Here is a 15,811-nt window from a genome sequence, read left to right as displayed (position 1 = left end):
ATCTTTATTAAATTATGGTTTTTTAGATGCTTTTTAAAAATTAGATTTGTTTACTTTGTCACATTGTTTTATTATTGTTGTGAGCCGCCCTGAGTCTTCGGAGAGGGGTGACATACAAATCTAATAAATTATTATTATTATTATTATTATTATTATTATTATTATTATTATTATTATTATTAAGTCCAGGGAACTCCAATGCCAGCCCGGCTACCTCCTTGAGCAGCGCAGGCAGGGCTGTTGACACACAGCTGGGAGGCAGGTACATGAGCAACAAGCCCATCGGAACCCCTAGGTCCAACTTCACAAAGAGGGACTCAAAACCCACAACCTTAGGAGCAGCAAGTCTGCCTAGGCAAAGTGACACCCTGGCTATAATAGCCAGTCCTCCCCTCCTTCCCTGAGGTCGTGGCTTGGGCCAAACCTGAAACCCAGCTGGGCAAATTTCAAAAAGATGAACTCCTCCCTCTGGGCCCAGCCAGGTCTCAGTCACACAAACCAGGTCAGCCTCCTCCTCCAGGATCAAATCCTAGATGAGGAGAGCTTTATTTACAACTGACCCTGGCATTAAGTAGCAGCAGCCGGAGCCAAGGGCCAGGATTTTGCTCGTCACCAGTATCCCGTGTTGAGGAAATGGGGCCGGAACAAGGGATCTCTTTCAAACAGTGAGCTCTTGTTCCCCGAGAGCGGCCTACCCCATGTCTCCTGCCATATCTGCCTCTCCCCAGCAGAACCGGAATATTTTGGCCCTCCACCACCCCAGAGAAAGACTCCCCCATCCCTCCCACCTCTACATCGCCAGGTAAACTGACCTTCCATTCATAACATTACTCTCATTCATATCATACATGAATAGAAGAGAGCAGTTACGGAGGTATTACAAGAGATAAGAGAGTTCACCTGTGGTTGGGTGGGGTTCAAGCAATTAGGGCTGCTGATAAATGGGCAGCGTGCCGGCCTCTCAGTGTGGAAGATTATCTGTTTGTGCTTGTGGATTTGCCTCCACTCTCTGGATTCTTCAAGGACTCTGTGCTTTGATATCTGGACTCTGAACGTAAATCATAGTTAACCGTGAGAGTTACACCAAAGTCTGAAGGAGAGTAGCTGTGACGACTTCACAACTACTTGTTAATTACTTTTGTTATTTCACTGCCTTCAAGTCTGGTTGTTTTACACGTGAGCCCTTTGACTCCAAAAAGAGGGTTTTGCTTCTATTTGTCTGTGGATAAAGAAGGTATTGTTGACTTTTCCTGTGTGTGTGTCTGTTTTGGCTACTATCATGTTTAATTTGAGGCTCGTGCCAAGAGCTGGCAGAAAAACTACAGATGTTAAAAACATATAAGGATAAGGTATAATTAAAAAAACAAAGACCTCGACCCTTCAGAGAATGACCAGGATTTTACATATGTCCACAGATATTGTCTTTTCCTTAATATTTCACTTCCTCCTCCTTCTCTTAAGACTTTAAAAACAGAAATAGAATAAGAGGAGATGCAGTTATCATGGTCATAATCTCTCTGACCCACAATCCACAACTGTCTCTTAGGGACAGAGTTCTGCCAGGGAACACGTAGCATATTGAGAAGAGGACAGAAGACTCTCAATATAAGGTGAGTGGGGGGGTGTAGTTCGTTCTATACCCCCCTCTTCCACAGTGGTGGAAGAGGAGGGATATAAGCCATAAGCCAGATTTTTCATTATTGTTATAACTTTGGTCACTAAATGAATGGTTGCAAGTTGGGGAGTATCTGAAATACAATTTGTGGACCCCTTTAACATCATAGGTTTTCCCAAGTGGCCTGGCTGGACATCTTTTTCACAATTAAAAGTGGGGCGTTGCTGGCTTTTCTCGGCTGCAGGTCCTCCCATGCCAGGCCCAGGATGGAAAGAAGCCCCCTCCCCAAGACTGGCACCAACCTCCAGCATGATTTCTCCCCCCCCGTAAGCAGTTACACCCCAATGGACAGAAAACATGCAAGAGATGAAACAGAATCTAACTTTTATTTCCCCCAAAAAAATAACAGCAGTGATACGAGGCACCTTGTCCAATTGACAGCAACCCAGGCAATACTCCAAGTGAACACCGATGTGTGGGTGTGAGAGAGAGGGGGGGGAGGGAGAAAGAGAGGGGGGAGGGAGAGAGGGGGGCATGAGCGGAGGCATTTGGAAGCAGAGTCCTGGTGGGGGTCTGGTCCTCTCTCCCTGTTCAGGGCACAGGATGTCCTGCGTGAAGTACCCCACGCGTGTCAACAGGTAGAGGGGGCTCCTTTGCCAGCAGATGTGGGACCTTCCTGGAAGAGGGGAAACCAGTGAGGGGGAAGGTGAGCGGAGGGCACTGCGGAGCAGCTGCAAGGAGGGAATGGCAGGGACCCTCAGGGGAAAGCCCCTCCTGTGGGGCCAAGGAGGCAGGGCTGAGGAGGGGACTGGGGTTCAGGGGCAGCACCCCCATTCCTGCCAAGGCTCTGGGAATCTCCCCCCTCAACCGGATCCAGAGCTTCCTGGGGGGTCAAAGGGGATTCTTCCTCCCTGCAGGCCTTGGATGGCTGGGGGGCATCCACCTGGCAGCCCCTTCACCTTCTTCTCAAAGTTGCCTTATTCCCTGGGAGGGAGGGAGGGAAAGTCTCTTGAGGGGGGGCAGCTTCCCCACTGACATAGAGACAAGTGCCAGAGGTGGCCGGCAGTCTCCTGCCCATCGGCTTTGCATTCCAGAAGGGAACCGGGTGAGGGGGCAGAAAGAGCCCCCAGGCCACAAGCATCAAGAGGAGGAGAAGTTCCCCCTCACTCCCAGCAATTGAGTCCCTCCCAATGAGCCTCTTCCTCTACACTGAGGAGGGGGCTCTATCCACTGAATCCAGCCATTCAGGCATGCCCCCCTCCGGCCTAGCTACTCACCCATCCTTGAAGAAGTCCAGCGCCTCGTCAACCACAGAGGAGGAGTCCTCAGCTTCGGTATGGGCCAGAGAAGGGGAGAGGGGCGCCTGGTGCTGACCACCCGATTTTTTACCTAGTGGGGGGGGAGAGAAGAGGGACCCTGTTAGCACTATGTACATGACTGGTTGGGTTTGGCAACATATAAAGAAATTATCAATGCATGTTAAAATGGATTATGTGACTGCTGTAGTAGCAACTGTGTGTTAAATGCTGGTTTTTGTATTTGTAAACTGAACAAGTAAGATATAGTATTGTATATGTATTGACTGATTTAACTGTGTATGGCTAGGATTGTTCTTGACTAAGATATTTGCCAAAGTAAGTAATATTTTATACACTTCATGTATCTGGTTATCAGCACCACTACTCATATCTCTGGACCATCCACTGGATATCTGCCCCCTCCACGTTTCCTCTGTGCATCCTTGCTAACTCCAGGGTTACTCTGCACACTTAACAGAGCAACACCAACATCAGGGGTCCAGATTTGGGAGTGGGAGGAGACGGCAGAAAAGTCCCTGCCCTAGTGCAGAAACAGCTCAAGAGTGGAGCCAAGGAGGTGGGGAGGGTCTCCTTTGAGGGCAGGGATTGCTAGTGGCCTGGAGGACCTCCAGGGGTCCCTCCACATCATGGTAATAAACGTGGGCTTCATGTTGTCCATGGAAGGGGCTTGCGGACCAGGGTCACTCCGGACACAGTGGGTAAACAGGACCACCAGCCCAGAGCCACCCTGATTCCTTCAAGAGTTTCCCAGGCAGGGCCACATGGCTGCCTGATTCAACCCCCCGACAGCCCCCCCCACCTCCTGCTCACCGTAGAGAAACTGGATTCCTTCGATGTCGTCCGAATGCAGCTTGAAGTCGGCCTGGTAGGAGTACATGGGGTACATCAGGGCTCCCTGGATGCTGGAATGCTCCAGGCCGAGTGAATGGCCGAACTCATGTGCCCCAACCAGGAAGAGGCTGTAACCTGGGGGTTCGAAGCGACAGCAGAGTGTATTCATTCATTCATTCATTCATTCATTCATTCATTCATTCATACATTCATTCAATCATTCATTCATTCATTCATTCATTCATTCATTCATTCATTCATTCATTCATTCATTCATTCATTCATTCATTCATTCATTCAAGTTGAAAGGGACCTTGCAGGGCATCTAGTTCAACCCCCTGCTCAAGCAGGAATCCAACACCACCCCAGCCAGATAGACTGATCCAATAGACTGCCACCTAGTCCGGCTAGATTGGGGCCCTGCCTTGGAGGCCTTACCTGGTGCCCTCAATCGCTAGGGTCCCTGGGTCCTCCTCTCCCCTCACCACCCTTCCCCCTGCTGAGGAAGGCACCCCTTCCCCTAGGCCACACGTGGGGAATGTTGGCTCTTCTGTGACATGCGGAGTTCAACTCCCAGAACTTTTGAGCTAGCCCGATTGGCTGAGGAATTCTGGGAGTTGAAGTCCACAAGTCATAGGGGTGCAGTGATTAGAGTGAGCATTGGTGGTGCAGTGGTTAGAGTGCAGAACTGCAAGATACTTCTACTGCTCACTGGCTGCCAGCAGTTCAACAGATCGTGGCCAGCAAAGAGATACTGCAAAAGTGGATGGAGTGCCGCTAACTTCCCTCTGAAATGGCACCTATTGATCTACTCACAGTTGCTTGCTTTCCATCAGGAGCTGCAGCAAAGGATGGGACCTCACCCTGCCTGTTGCATGGCACTTGGGCCGTCATCTGACAGGCTCAGTGTCATTAATGGCCGAGCTAGTCGAGCCCAGTGGGTGGGTGTGCTGAACCCCCTCCCCACCAGCTTCCCTTGGGGGGCCAGTGAAAGGAGCTTCCCCCCTACCTCGGCCAGGGCAAAAGCCCCACTTCTGGTCTGTCTCGAAGTCGCTGGTGGTGGCACACCAGAACCTCCTGTCGGTCCGTCCCTCCCTGGTGAACTGGGAATCAGCTGGACAAAGCTCCAGGGCCCAGAGAAGATCCAGCCAGAAAGGGGGCCCACTCACCGACCTCACTGCCCAGCGTCCAGAGCTCATCATCATCAAAATGGGCATCCCCACTGATTGAGGATTGGCCAGGAAGGAAGGCATGGGCCAGAAGTCCATTCTGTCCATCAAAAGATTGGCTGTCACCGTGGTCTGTTGGGTGGAGGGTAAAGAGAGGTCACAATCTGAACAGGAATTATATTATCATCATCATCATCATCATCATCATCATCATCATCATCATTATTATTATTATTATTATTATTATTATTATTATCTGGAGTTGGAAGGGCCCTTGTAGGTAATCTAGTTTAACCCCCTGCTCAGGCAGGAGTCCACACACACACACACACACACACACACACACACACACACACACACACACACACAGATATATATGTAAAATATTTTTGCTGATAATGAAAAGGAAGGGAGACTACAATAGATCTACTTTGGGCTTATTAGCCTTCATCAGGTAGCCACACCCTTACTGGAATTTGAACCAAGGGCCTCTGGCTTGTAAGTCTTAGCCATTAGGCTACAGGCTCATCCCCCATATCAGCTTGTACCAGGGGAGGGTTATGTGTGATTTTTTTTTGTCCAGTCACCCTGGTATATTGAAGGAGCATCACAGCTTCCTTTTTGCCTCTCGGCCCCACCAGGAGTCAAATTCCATGGCAGATAAACTTTTTTATAGCTGACAACTATAATCTACAGGTGTAACATCATTGCTGATAAGGAAAAGGAAATGAAAAATTATATACAATGGTACCTCTACTTAAGAACTTAATTCAGGAGGAGGAAGAAGAGGAAGATGTCAGTCGCTGCTGAAGAAAGAAGGTAAGGGGAGGAGAATCAAAAAAATACAAAACTTTAAGGCTTTTTTTTTAAAAAAAAGAGGGACTCTGAGGCGGCAAAGAGGAGCACGCACCTCCCATACACCCGGTGCGAGGCTGCCTCCCATACGCTGCGCCAGAGAGAGGAAAACCCAGGTGGGCGAGAGGGGGGAACCTCCCGCTCCTTTGACCAAAAGGCTGCTGCTGCTGCTGCTCCCTGCTTCCTCTTCCTTCCCATGCTGAAGGGCTTCCCTCTCCTCTCACTCACTCCCTTTGTAGCCCTTGCCTTTCCTTCACTGTGGTGACTCCTCGGTTTGGCTGAAGCTGACTTGATTCAGCTGGGGTGAAGCGCCCCCTTTTGCCTTTCCACACCCAGACGCTCCAGGAGGCAACTTGCGCCGGGTGTATGGGAGGCAGCGCAAGGGAGTCACCACAGGGAAGTGGTTTATTCCCTCTCCAAGTGCCCAGAGAAAGGGAAATGCTTCGTTCTCTCTGGGCTGCCAAAGCCTCTTAAAGCGCCACTGAAAGGCTCCTCTGGCAGCCCAGAAAAGCCTGAGGTGGCCGGGATTGAAGGGGGAATGGCAGGAAACTGACCGGGGACATTTTTCCGGGCTCGGGTTCTCAAGTAAAAAAGGTTTCTTGAGAAGAGGCAAAAAATCTTGAACCCCCAGTTCTTATCTAGAAAAGTTCTTAAGGGGGGTGTTCTTAAGTAGAGAGACCACGGTATTTACATATTTTTGCTGCTAAGTGAAAAGGAAGGGAGCCTGTGATAGATCTATTTCAACCTTGCTATGTATCATCAGACAGACATACCCTTACTGGGATTTGAACTTGTAGCCTTCTGCATGAACGGCAGGATATTAATTTATATAAACAATTCTTTTAGGCCTGCAGACAGATGTGAGAGGTGTGATGACAGCTGCCCCCTCCCTTCTCCCTCACCTCCAGTTCCAAACTGGATGAGAATGTCCACCTCTCCATCCTGTTGGCTTGTTATGGTGAGGGGCGTCACCTGGCTCCAGGTATTGAAGGCTCGGAGGAAGGTGTCATCGATGGTGGAGCGATCCAGGTCAGGGGAATAGTTGACCACCCTGCCGAAGAGTGGAGGAGGCTCAGAGGCTTAAATCAAACCCCACCTCCACACCCCCTCCTCACACACACACCACAAACACACACACACAGAGGAAAGCACAGGTGTGCCTGGAGGGAGGGCAGCCTTCCCAAGTCTGCTGTGCCCCCCCAGGAGTCTTGGGGTCCCCTCCGCTTGCAGCCTGACACGGGGCCACAAACCCACAGAAATTGCTCGCCAGCTCACCGGTACGTGAGGTCTGTGTGGTCCCACTTGCCCCCTGTCGCGTAGCGACCCACGTCGGGGACCCCGCAGCGGGGGGCGCGCATGGCAGTGAGGGTGGTGGCGTCCAGCTCCCCTGTTTCCGGCAAGCCCAGCCGCTTCTGCATGGCCTTCAGGGGGGTCTCCAGCATCATCTGTGCCTCAGGGTTGGTCGCCTCCAAGTACCCGTAACGCTGGAGGTAGCGCTGCGGAGAGAGAGGGAGAAACGGGCGCTAGCTGGCAGGGGGAGGGCTCTATGGTCAAGCGGCGGGTGGGCCCTGGGGTTGACCCCCAAACCTCCTCCTGGGACCGGATCCCTCGGATCGCCTCCATAGTCCCCGGGAGTCCCTGGCAGGGCTGCCTTCCCACAACCTGACCTGGGTCGGGCGAGCGGAACGCACCGCCACTTAAGGCGCCCGGCGCCAGCGGGGGACTCGAAGCAACCCGGCGCCCCGGAGGGACAGCGGCGCCCCTCTCGCCCTCCAGCCGCGCTCGGGCTCTCTCGGGCTCCAGGCGGAATAGGAAGCGCGGGGGGGGGCGTAATTCCGTCCAGCGGAGGCGCCGCCAGAGCGCGCAGCTCGGAGACTCACGGCGGCCAGCTCTCGGTCGCTCTGGGGGCTGAGGGCGTCCCCGGGGAAGGTGATGACCACGGGGCCCTTCCCTTCCGTCGGGGCGGCCCGCGAGCAGGGCAGCGGCGGGATCGCCAGGAGGAGGAGGAGGAGGAGGCCGGCCGGGGCTGGGAGGCTCATGGCTGCGGAGGGTCTCGGGCAGGGCGCGTCTCTCCTTTGCGGGCTCTGCGGGAAGCGCGAAGCTCAGTCGAGCACAGCCGTCTGCAGCCCGAATTCCGGCGGGGCCCTTTATGGTCGGCGGGGAGGGGGGAGGAGGCGGGGGGGAGGCTGAGTCACCGCGGTCCCTCCCCCGGTGGAAGAGGGGCAGAACCGGCGGGGCGCTGCCCCTTCCCCGCCTGGTGTCACCAGGAGACGCGAAAGGCGGCGGGCACCAGCCAAGGGGGCCAAGAGGGCGGCCGTCCGCCTCCACGGGGGCTCGGAGGCCACTGCAGCCAGGAACCCCCGGCCCCCGCCGCATCTGCCTCCCGAGTCCTTCGTGGGGTGACCCCGGAGCCCTTCAGGCGCTGCCCCGCTCGCCCCTCCCTCCCTCTGATATTTATGTACTACACAGGGCTACCAAGAAATACTTTTTCTGACCTTGTACTTTTCTTTTCTTTTTCTTGAAAAAATAAATATTGGTTTTCAAATATATTTTAAAACAGACAAATAAATAACAACAAAAGACAGGTTACACAAAAACATCAGCAGCAACGACAACAAATTATAATATCAGCAAACATTCAGTATTTCTGCATTGCTACATCCGATATTTCATCAAGTCCTATAATAATATACATATGAATGTATTACAGTAATATCTGTATTATTTCATACAACCACAAAATCCCTATTCAAGTCATTCATATTCACATATTAATTGTCTTTATTTTACTAATCTTTATATATCTTTTGTAATTTTTATATTTCTATTTCTTGACTCTCAATCCATCTGTGCCATTGTGTCCATATTTCATGATACTCAGAATCTTTTTGGCCCCTTAGTTCCATCGCCAGTTTATCCATTTCAGAAAAATTATATATTTTATTAATTACTGCTTTTTCTGAGGGAATTTTTCTATTTTTCCAATATTGGGCAAAGGCAATTCTGGCCCCAGTTGTAATATGAAATATTAGATATTTATCGGCTTTACTATATTGCTTTTTTATCAATCCCAATAAGAACAATTCTGGTAAGAATTCTATCTTTCTTTCTATTCTCTCTTGTAACCATTTGTGGATTTTATCCAGAATTTTTTGTCTCAACCACCATATGTGAAAGAAACTGCCATTGTTTTTTTTACACTGCCAACAATTTGGGCTCAATTTGGGATATATCTTAGCATTTAATAGTAATTTTCCTTATAAGATACTGATTTTGATATTTTTAAATTTCTATTCCATATTTGTTCCCAGTCTGCCAAGTGAATATTGTAACCAGTGTTCTGTGCCCATGTCACCATAGGCGCTTTTACCACATCTTCAGGTCTTTCATATTGTACTATATATTTTGGAAATAATTTTATTTTCAGGTCCAGTTAGAAGTTTATCTAATATAGGTGTTGTGTTTATCCCATGTCCCTTCATGTCCTTTTTATACCTGGATTGTATCTGACTATATGGCCACCAATCAATAATTATATTTTGAGCATCCAATTGTGCTCTAGCTTTTAGTTTCCCAGTCCGGTCCAATATATCTTTATAGCTTTTCATTTTCTCTAAGTACATTCAGATACATTATAGCTTCCATCACTGATAACCAGTTTGGTATTTTATAGTAATGCTTTGTATAAAAATTCTGCCCATATTATAATAATTGTGTCTCCGATTGTTTCCTGAAGTAGGTGGGATTTTCCCTTCATTCCTGGTTCTAGGTCGTGTCCTTCTAATGTCAAAATTCTGTTGTTGTTGCTCAAATGAACCCAATCTCTAATCCAAGCCAACGTTGCTTCAATTGGATGTAATTTCCAATCTGGAATACCAAGACCTCCTCTACTTTTGGCATCTTGTAAATCAGTCTTTTTTATTCTTGGTTTTTTCTTTTGTCAAATAAACATTTTTGCATTTTTGTCTAAGGTTGTAAAATATTTTCTCTCTAGTTTAAGTAGAACAACGTGAAATAAACACAATCATTTTGGGAGTGTATTCATTTTAATTATTGCTATTCATCCCAACAGTGATAATTGTAAATTCCCCCATTTTTTAAAGTCCAATTTTTGTACCTTGTACTTTTCTGAATCATTTTTTTTTGTTTTATTTAAAAAATGTCTATAGTTTCTCATTAGCAGCTACAGTTTCCAGTGAGCAGCATCGTTATTATAAGGGATAGGAAATATATTGGCCACATTAAGAAACATTGAAAATGCATGAAATGACATCATAACAAAAATGCTTCCATATCAGAAACTTTATGGGATAGAGCAAAACTAAGCATATTTTTGGAATCAGCACATCAAACTCCATAGAACTGACATGTTACCTTTGCTGATGATTTTTTTGTGCTGACCACTTCTATGCCGTCCACTCCCGATGGGACTCAGGGCAGCCTGACAGGGCAGAGGGGATGGGGACCCTCAGAGGGTGGGCTGGGACAGGAAAGGGGTCACCTTGGACTGCTAGCTGGACCAGCCTGCCTGAGCCTACAATGGCCTCCAGCTGCCTGGGCATTATTCTGGCCCAGAGCCTCCTCTTTGTCTAGCCAAGCTCCCCCAGAGGCCCTGGGAGAGTGCTCAGAGGCAGCCCCTGCTCTGTCCTGGGCTGGGGAAGAAACTCCTGGAGCCCTTTCCTTCCTTCCTCCCTCCCTCCCTCCACCAAGTGGACATAAATACCTTAGAAAGTGTCCAGCGATAGTTTACGAGTGGAGGCCCTCACTCCTCTACCCACAACAGAATCCCCTACGGAACCAGACTTGAAATGCTGGGCTTAGAAAGCTGAGAGCTACGTCGCCTTAAACACGACCTAAGCAAAGCCCATAAAATCATCTGCTACAACGTCCTTCCTGTCAACGACTACTTCAGCTTCAACCACAACTACACACAAGCACACAACAGATATAAACTCAAAGTGAACCGCTCCAAACCCGACTGCAGGAAAGACATCTTTAGTAACCGAGCAGTGGATGCCTGGAACTCCCTACCTGACTCTGTAGTATCGTCACCTAACGTCCAAAGCTTTTCCCTTGGACTGTCCACTGTTGACCTCACCCGATTCCTAAGGGGTCAGGAAGGGGCGTGCATAAGTGCAGCCATCCACCCCCTGTCCTAATGTTTGTTTGTTTGTTTATTATCAATTAGACTTCTATGCCGCCCTTGTCAGTTGACTCAGGGTGGCATTTGCCTCTTATTATTACCCATCTCATGTACGTAAACAGCATTATATCTGTGTATACCACCAATGCATTCTTGATAAGAACAAATATATTAAACCAAGTGGGTGGTCGCCCCTCTCCTGGACAAAGGACCTGGCACCTGGGGCAGCTGGCTGGTCTGTGAGGGGGGCAACCCTGGGCGCTTTTACCAGGACAGACAAGGAAGTTATGGGGCATCCTGGATGGTGGGGGCTGCCCTGCTTCTGCCCTGAAACCTGCCCTCCCAGCCAGCTCCTCCAAAGCCCCAGGGGTTCCAGTCCCCTAATCCTCTTTCTGGCTCTTCTCGGTGATCTTGGCACAGTGGACTTGGCAAAATGCAAGACACTCAAATCCCGTGGGTCAAATCTATTTATTCAAAACATTTAGATAATATTTGGTTGGATAATATTGATTCACCCGTAAAGCCCTACATGGCATGGGACCAGATTACCTATGGGACCGCTTTCTGCCGCATGAGTCCCAGCGGCTGGTCAGGTCCCACAGAGTCAGCCTTCTCCAGGTCCCGTCAGCCTGACAATGTCGTCTTGCGGAGCCTAGGGGAAGAGCCTTCTCTGTGGTGGCCCCAGCCCTATGGAATGAGCTGCCCCCCTGGAGATCCACACTGCCCCCACCCTGCCTGCCTCCCATAATCTTTGAAAGACCCACCCGTGCTGAGAGGCCTGGGGCCATTGAAATTTTAATACTTTGGCCGCCCAGTGAGTGAATGTGTGATGCATGAGGTCTGAATCTGTTGGGCTGGTTTTTAACTCTGGGGATTTTATTTTGTAATTTTATATAAATTCTTCTCATGTTTATACTACTTGAATCTCAGGAGAAGGGCAGCATAAAAAGTGAATTAATACATTAATGATGAATAAATAACTTTGCTCCGTAAGTGAAGAGAATGCCTGCATGGACTCCGCACCAGGGCCGAGGGGGGCAAGGGGGTGATCCCATTGGGGTCTTGTGAAATATGCGCTAAGGTAAATGTAAATAGTTGAAGTGGTTGGTGCATTCTGATTGGCTAAGAGTTTGACAGTAGGATTTTAGTGGGAAAAATAAAGCATAAAAGGAGCGCACTGGCACTGTTTATTCCAGCCGCGTTCTTACTCGAAGTCACTTAGAAAAAGAGCTGTCCTGTCCTCACAAATAAAAAGAGCTTTAAGAACCGACTGTATCAATATTTTTCAGGTCTTCTTTGAGCCCTTGGACCTGCTTTCCTCTTTTCCTGTTCTGCCTTCTGTCTTTCTCCTCCTTTCTAAAATTCGGCCCCTTCCCCCTCCCTTCCCCCGGAGCCTGCTTCTCCTGGCCTCTGTCAGCCCGAGACCCTCGATTTGAGTTGGCCCACCACAAGGAGAATTGCACCGTGGCGACTGGGGAGGGGAGGGCTGCAGGAGAGGGAAAAACTACTAGCCACAACAAGTTCTTTCCAGAGATTAAAGGTCATCCCTTGTTCAGCACCAGCTGGAAGTTACAAGGGAGGATCATGGATGTTGAGAGAACCAGAGTGGTTCATGTGAAATGGGGGGATAAGATGAAACATTGTTTCCCATAGGAATCAATGTAAAAGCAAATAATGCATGCAAACCCATTAGGAAAATCCAAACCTTCCTATCTTGCCCCAAATTCTTCCAAAAATCGCCACTCGAAAAGCTTCCTATCTTGCCCCAAATTCCTCCAAAAATGACCACTCCAAATGCTTCTGAGCAGAAACAGGTTACAAGCGGTGTGCCACAAGGGTCTGTTCTGGGTCCTATTCTTTTTAATATGTTTGTGAGTGACATAAGGGAAGGTTTGGTAGGGAAGGTTTGCCTATTTGCCGATGACTCTAAAGTGTGCAATAGGGTTGATATTCCTGGAGGTGTCTGTAATATGGTAAATGAATTATCTTTACTAGATAAATGGTCAAAGCAATGGAAACTGCAGTTTAATGTTTCCAAATGTAAAATAATGCACTTGGGGAAAAGGAATCCTCAATCTGAGTATTGTATTGGCAGTTCTGTGTTAGCAAATACTTCAGAAGAAAAGGATTTAGGGGTAGTGATTTCTGACAGTCTCAAAATGGGTGAGCAGTGCAGTCAGGCGGTAGGGAAAGCAAGTAGGATGCTTGGCTGCATAACAAGCAGGAAGAGGGAGATTGTGATCCCACTGTATAGAGCGCTGGTGAGACCACATTTGGAGTACTGTGTTCAGTTCTGGAGACCTCACCTACAAAAAGATATTGACAAAATTGAACGGGTCCAAAGACGGGCTACAAGAATGGTGGAAGGTCTTAAGCATAAAACGTATCAGGAAAGACTTAATGAACTCAATCTGTATAGTCTGGAGGACAGAAGGAAAAGGGGGGACATGATCAAAACATTTAAATATATTAAAGGGTTAAATAAGGTTCAGGAGGGAAGTGTTTTTAATAGGAAAGTGAACACAAGAACAAGGGGACACAATCTGAAGTTAGTTGGGGGAAAGATCAAAAGCAACATGAGAAAATATTATTTTACTGAAAGAGTAGTAGATCCTTGGAACAAACTTCCAGCAGACGTGGTAGATAAATCCACAGTAACTGAATTTAAACATGCCTGGGATAAACATATATCCATCCTAATATAAAATACAGAAAATAGTATAAGGGCAGACTAGATGGACCATGAGGTCTTTTTCTGCCGTCAGACTTCTATGTTTCTATGTTTCCTATCTTGCCCCAAATTCTTCCAAAAATGACCACTCCAAATGCTTCCTATCTTGCCCCAAATTCTTCCAAAAATGACCACTCCAAATGCTTCCTATCTTGCCCCAAATTCTTCCAAAAATGACCACTCCAAATGCTTCCTATCTTGCCCCAAATTCTTCCAAAAATGACCACTCCAAATGCTTCCTATCTTGCCCCAAATTCTTCCAAAAATGACCACTCCAAATGCTTCCTATCTTGCCCCAAATTCTTCCAAAAATGACCACGCCAAATGCTTCCTATCTTGCCCCAAATTCTTCCAAAATTGACCACTCCAAATGCTTCCTATCTTGCCCCAAATTCTTCCAAAAATGACCACTCCAAATGCTTCCTATCTTGCCCCAAATTCTTCCAAAAATGACCACTCCAAATGCTTCCTATCTTGCCCCAAATTCTTCCAAAAATCGCCACTCGAAAAGCTTCCTATCTTGCCCCAAATTCTTCATATCCTCTGGCTAATACCGACTTCAAGACTCCTTTCCAGAAGCTGTGACATTTTGTGAGAGTCTTGAGTGTAAGTTGAGTGCAGTCTGTCAAGTTGGGAGCACAGTCTCCTCCCCATAAGGCATCCTGCAGGCCTTTTATTTGTTGTGGTGTTTGTGCCGTGCCAGGAGGAATTGTCAATTCTTTCCTGCAAATACCCTGGGGCAGACCTGCTGAGGGCTTCCTTGGTGACCCTCACCATGCATTCTACTTGACCATTACTCAGAGGACAATACGGCAAAATTAGGGTATGTCTGATGCCCAGTTCAGCTAAGAAGAGTTGCCCAGTTAGTTGTGGACCGTTGTCTGACACTATTATGTCAACCGGCTCAAACTGAACCCTGACAAGATGGATTGTCCTCCCGAGGACAATTCCGTCTGTCCATCCATTACCCTGGGGGGGGGGGGGGAATTATTGACCCCCTCAGAGAGGGTCCACAACTTGGGCGTCCTCCTCGATCTACAGCTAACATTAAACATCATCTTTCAGCTGTGGTGAGGAGGGCACTTGCATAGGTCCACCCTCACTCATGCCCTCATCACCTCGAGGTTCGACTACTACAACGCTCACTACATGAGGCTACCTTTGAAAAGTGTTCGGAAACTTCAGATCGTGTAGAACACGGCCGTGAGAGCTATCATGGGGCTACCTAGATTAACTAACATCTCACCAACACTCTGTGGCCTGCACTGGCTGCCGATTAGTTTCTGGTCACAATTCTAAGTTTTGGTAATGACCTATAAAGCCTTCCATGGCATCGGACCAGAATACCTGTGGAACTGTCTTCTGCTGCACAAATCCCAGCAACCGATAAGGTCACACAGAGTTGGCCTTCTCCGGGTCCCATCGACTAAACAATGTCATCTGGCAGGCCTTCTTTGTGGCGCCCCCAGCCCTCTCGAATCAAGTCGCTCCAGAGATTTGCACTGTTCCCACCCTCCTTGCCTTCTGAAAGAGCCTAAAAGCTCATCTTTGTTGCCAGGCCTGGGGTTACTGGACCTAGCCCCAATCAACAAATGTTTTTAGTACGATCGTTGAATGAATGGTAATTGAAGTTTTTTAAAATAGATTTTTATGGATTGTTTTTATGTATTAATTGGATTGATTTTATTATGGTCTCTTTATATATGTTGTGAGCTGCTCCGAGTCCTCGGAGAGGGGTGGCATACAAATCCAATTAAATAAATAAATAAATAAATAACTGAAATGGCAGCAACTATTCACAAACAGTCTTTACAGCAAAAATGTGCGCTAAATAAATCTTTTATATCTGCAGTTCAACGGTGGAGGCGTGGCTTTATGGCCATTTGAATTTGGTGCCACATGGTTAGCCAATCAGCGATCAGTATTCAAACCTTAAGGGACAGAACACCTGGGATAAAGATAGATCCATCCTAAGATAAAATACAGGACATAATATAAGGGCAGACTAGATGGACCATGAGGTCTTTTCCTGCCGTCAATCTTCTATGTTTCTATGGTTATATAAAAACATTTTAATTTAAAATAATTGGAGCCAGCTGTACATTCATGGGCCGATCTCGCTAGTTAACCTCACCAAGGTCAGTGGCC

The 15,811-nt window shown here is 48.0% G+C and overlaps 1 protein-coding gene across 1 annotated transcript; it reads right to left on the bottom strand.

Annotated features, from left to right (window-relative positions):
- Nucleotides 1-2,206: 2,206 nt before the first annotated feature.
- LOC139163452 (interstitial collagenase-like) lies at nt 2,207-7,899 on the bottom strand. Its single transcript, XM_070744252.1, has 7 exons — nt 7,670-7,899; nt 7,065-7,285; nt 6,692-6,840; nt 4,935-5,066; nt 3,745-3,900; nt 2,893-3,004; nt 2,207-2,291 (listed from the first exon to the last, which is right to left on the bottom strand). Exons 1-7 carry the CDS (start codon nt 7,826-7,828, stop codon nt 2,207-2,209), a joined length of 1,014 nt encoding a protein of 337 aa, XP_070600353.1. The 5' UTR covers nt 7,829-7,899.
- Between the last annotated feature and the right edge of the window lie 7,912 nt (nt 7,900-15,811).

Source organism: Erythrolamprus reginae, chromosome 3 (genome assembly GCF_031021105.1).
Source record: "Erythrolamprus reginae isolate rEryReg1 chromosome 3, rEryReg1.hap1, whole genome shotgun sequence".
Lineage (NCBI taxonomy): Eukaryota > Metazoa > Chordata > Lepidosauria > Squamata > Dipsadidae > Erythrolamprus > Erythrolamprus reginae.
Note: the sequence above shows the minus strand (reverse complement) of the source record. Positions and strands in the feature narration are given on the sequence as shown.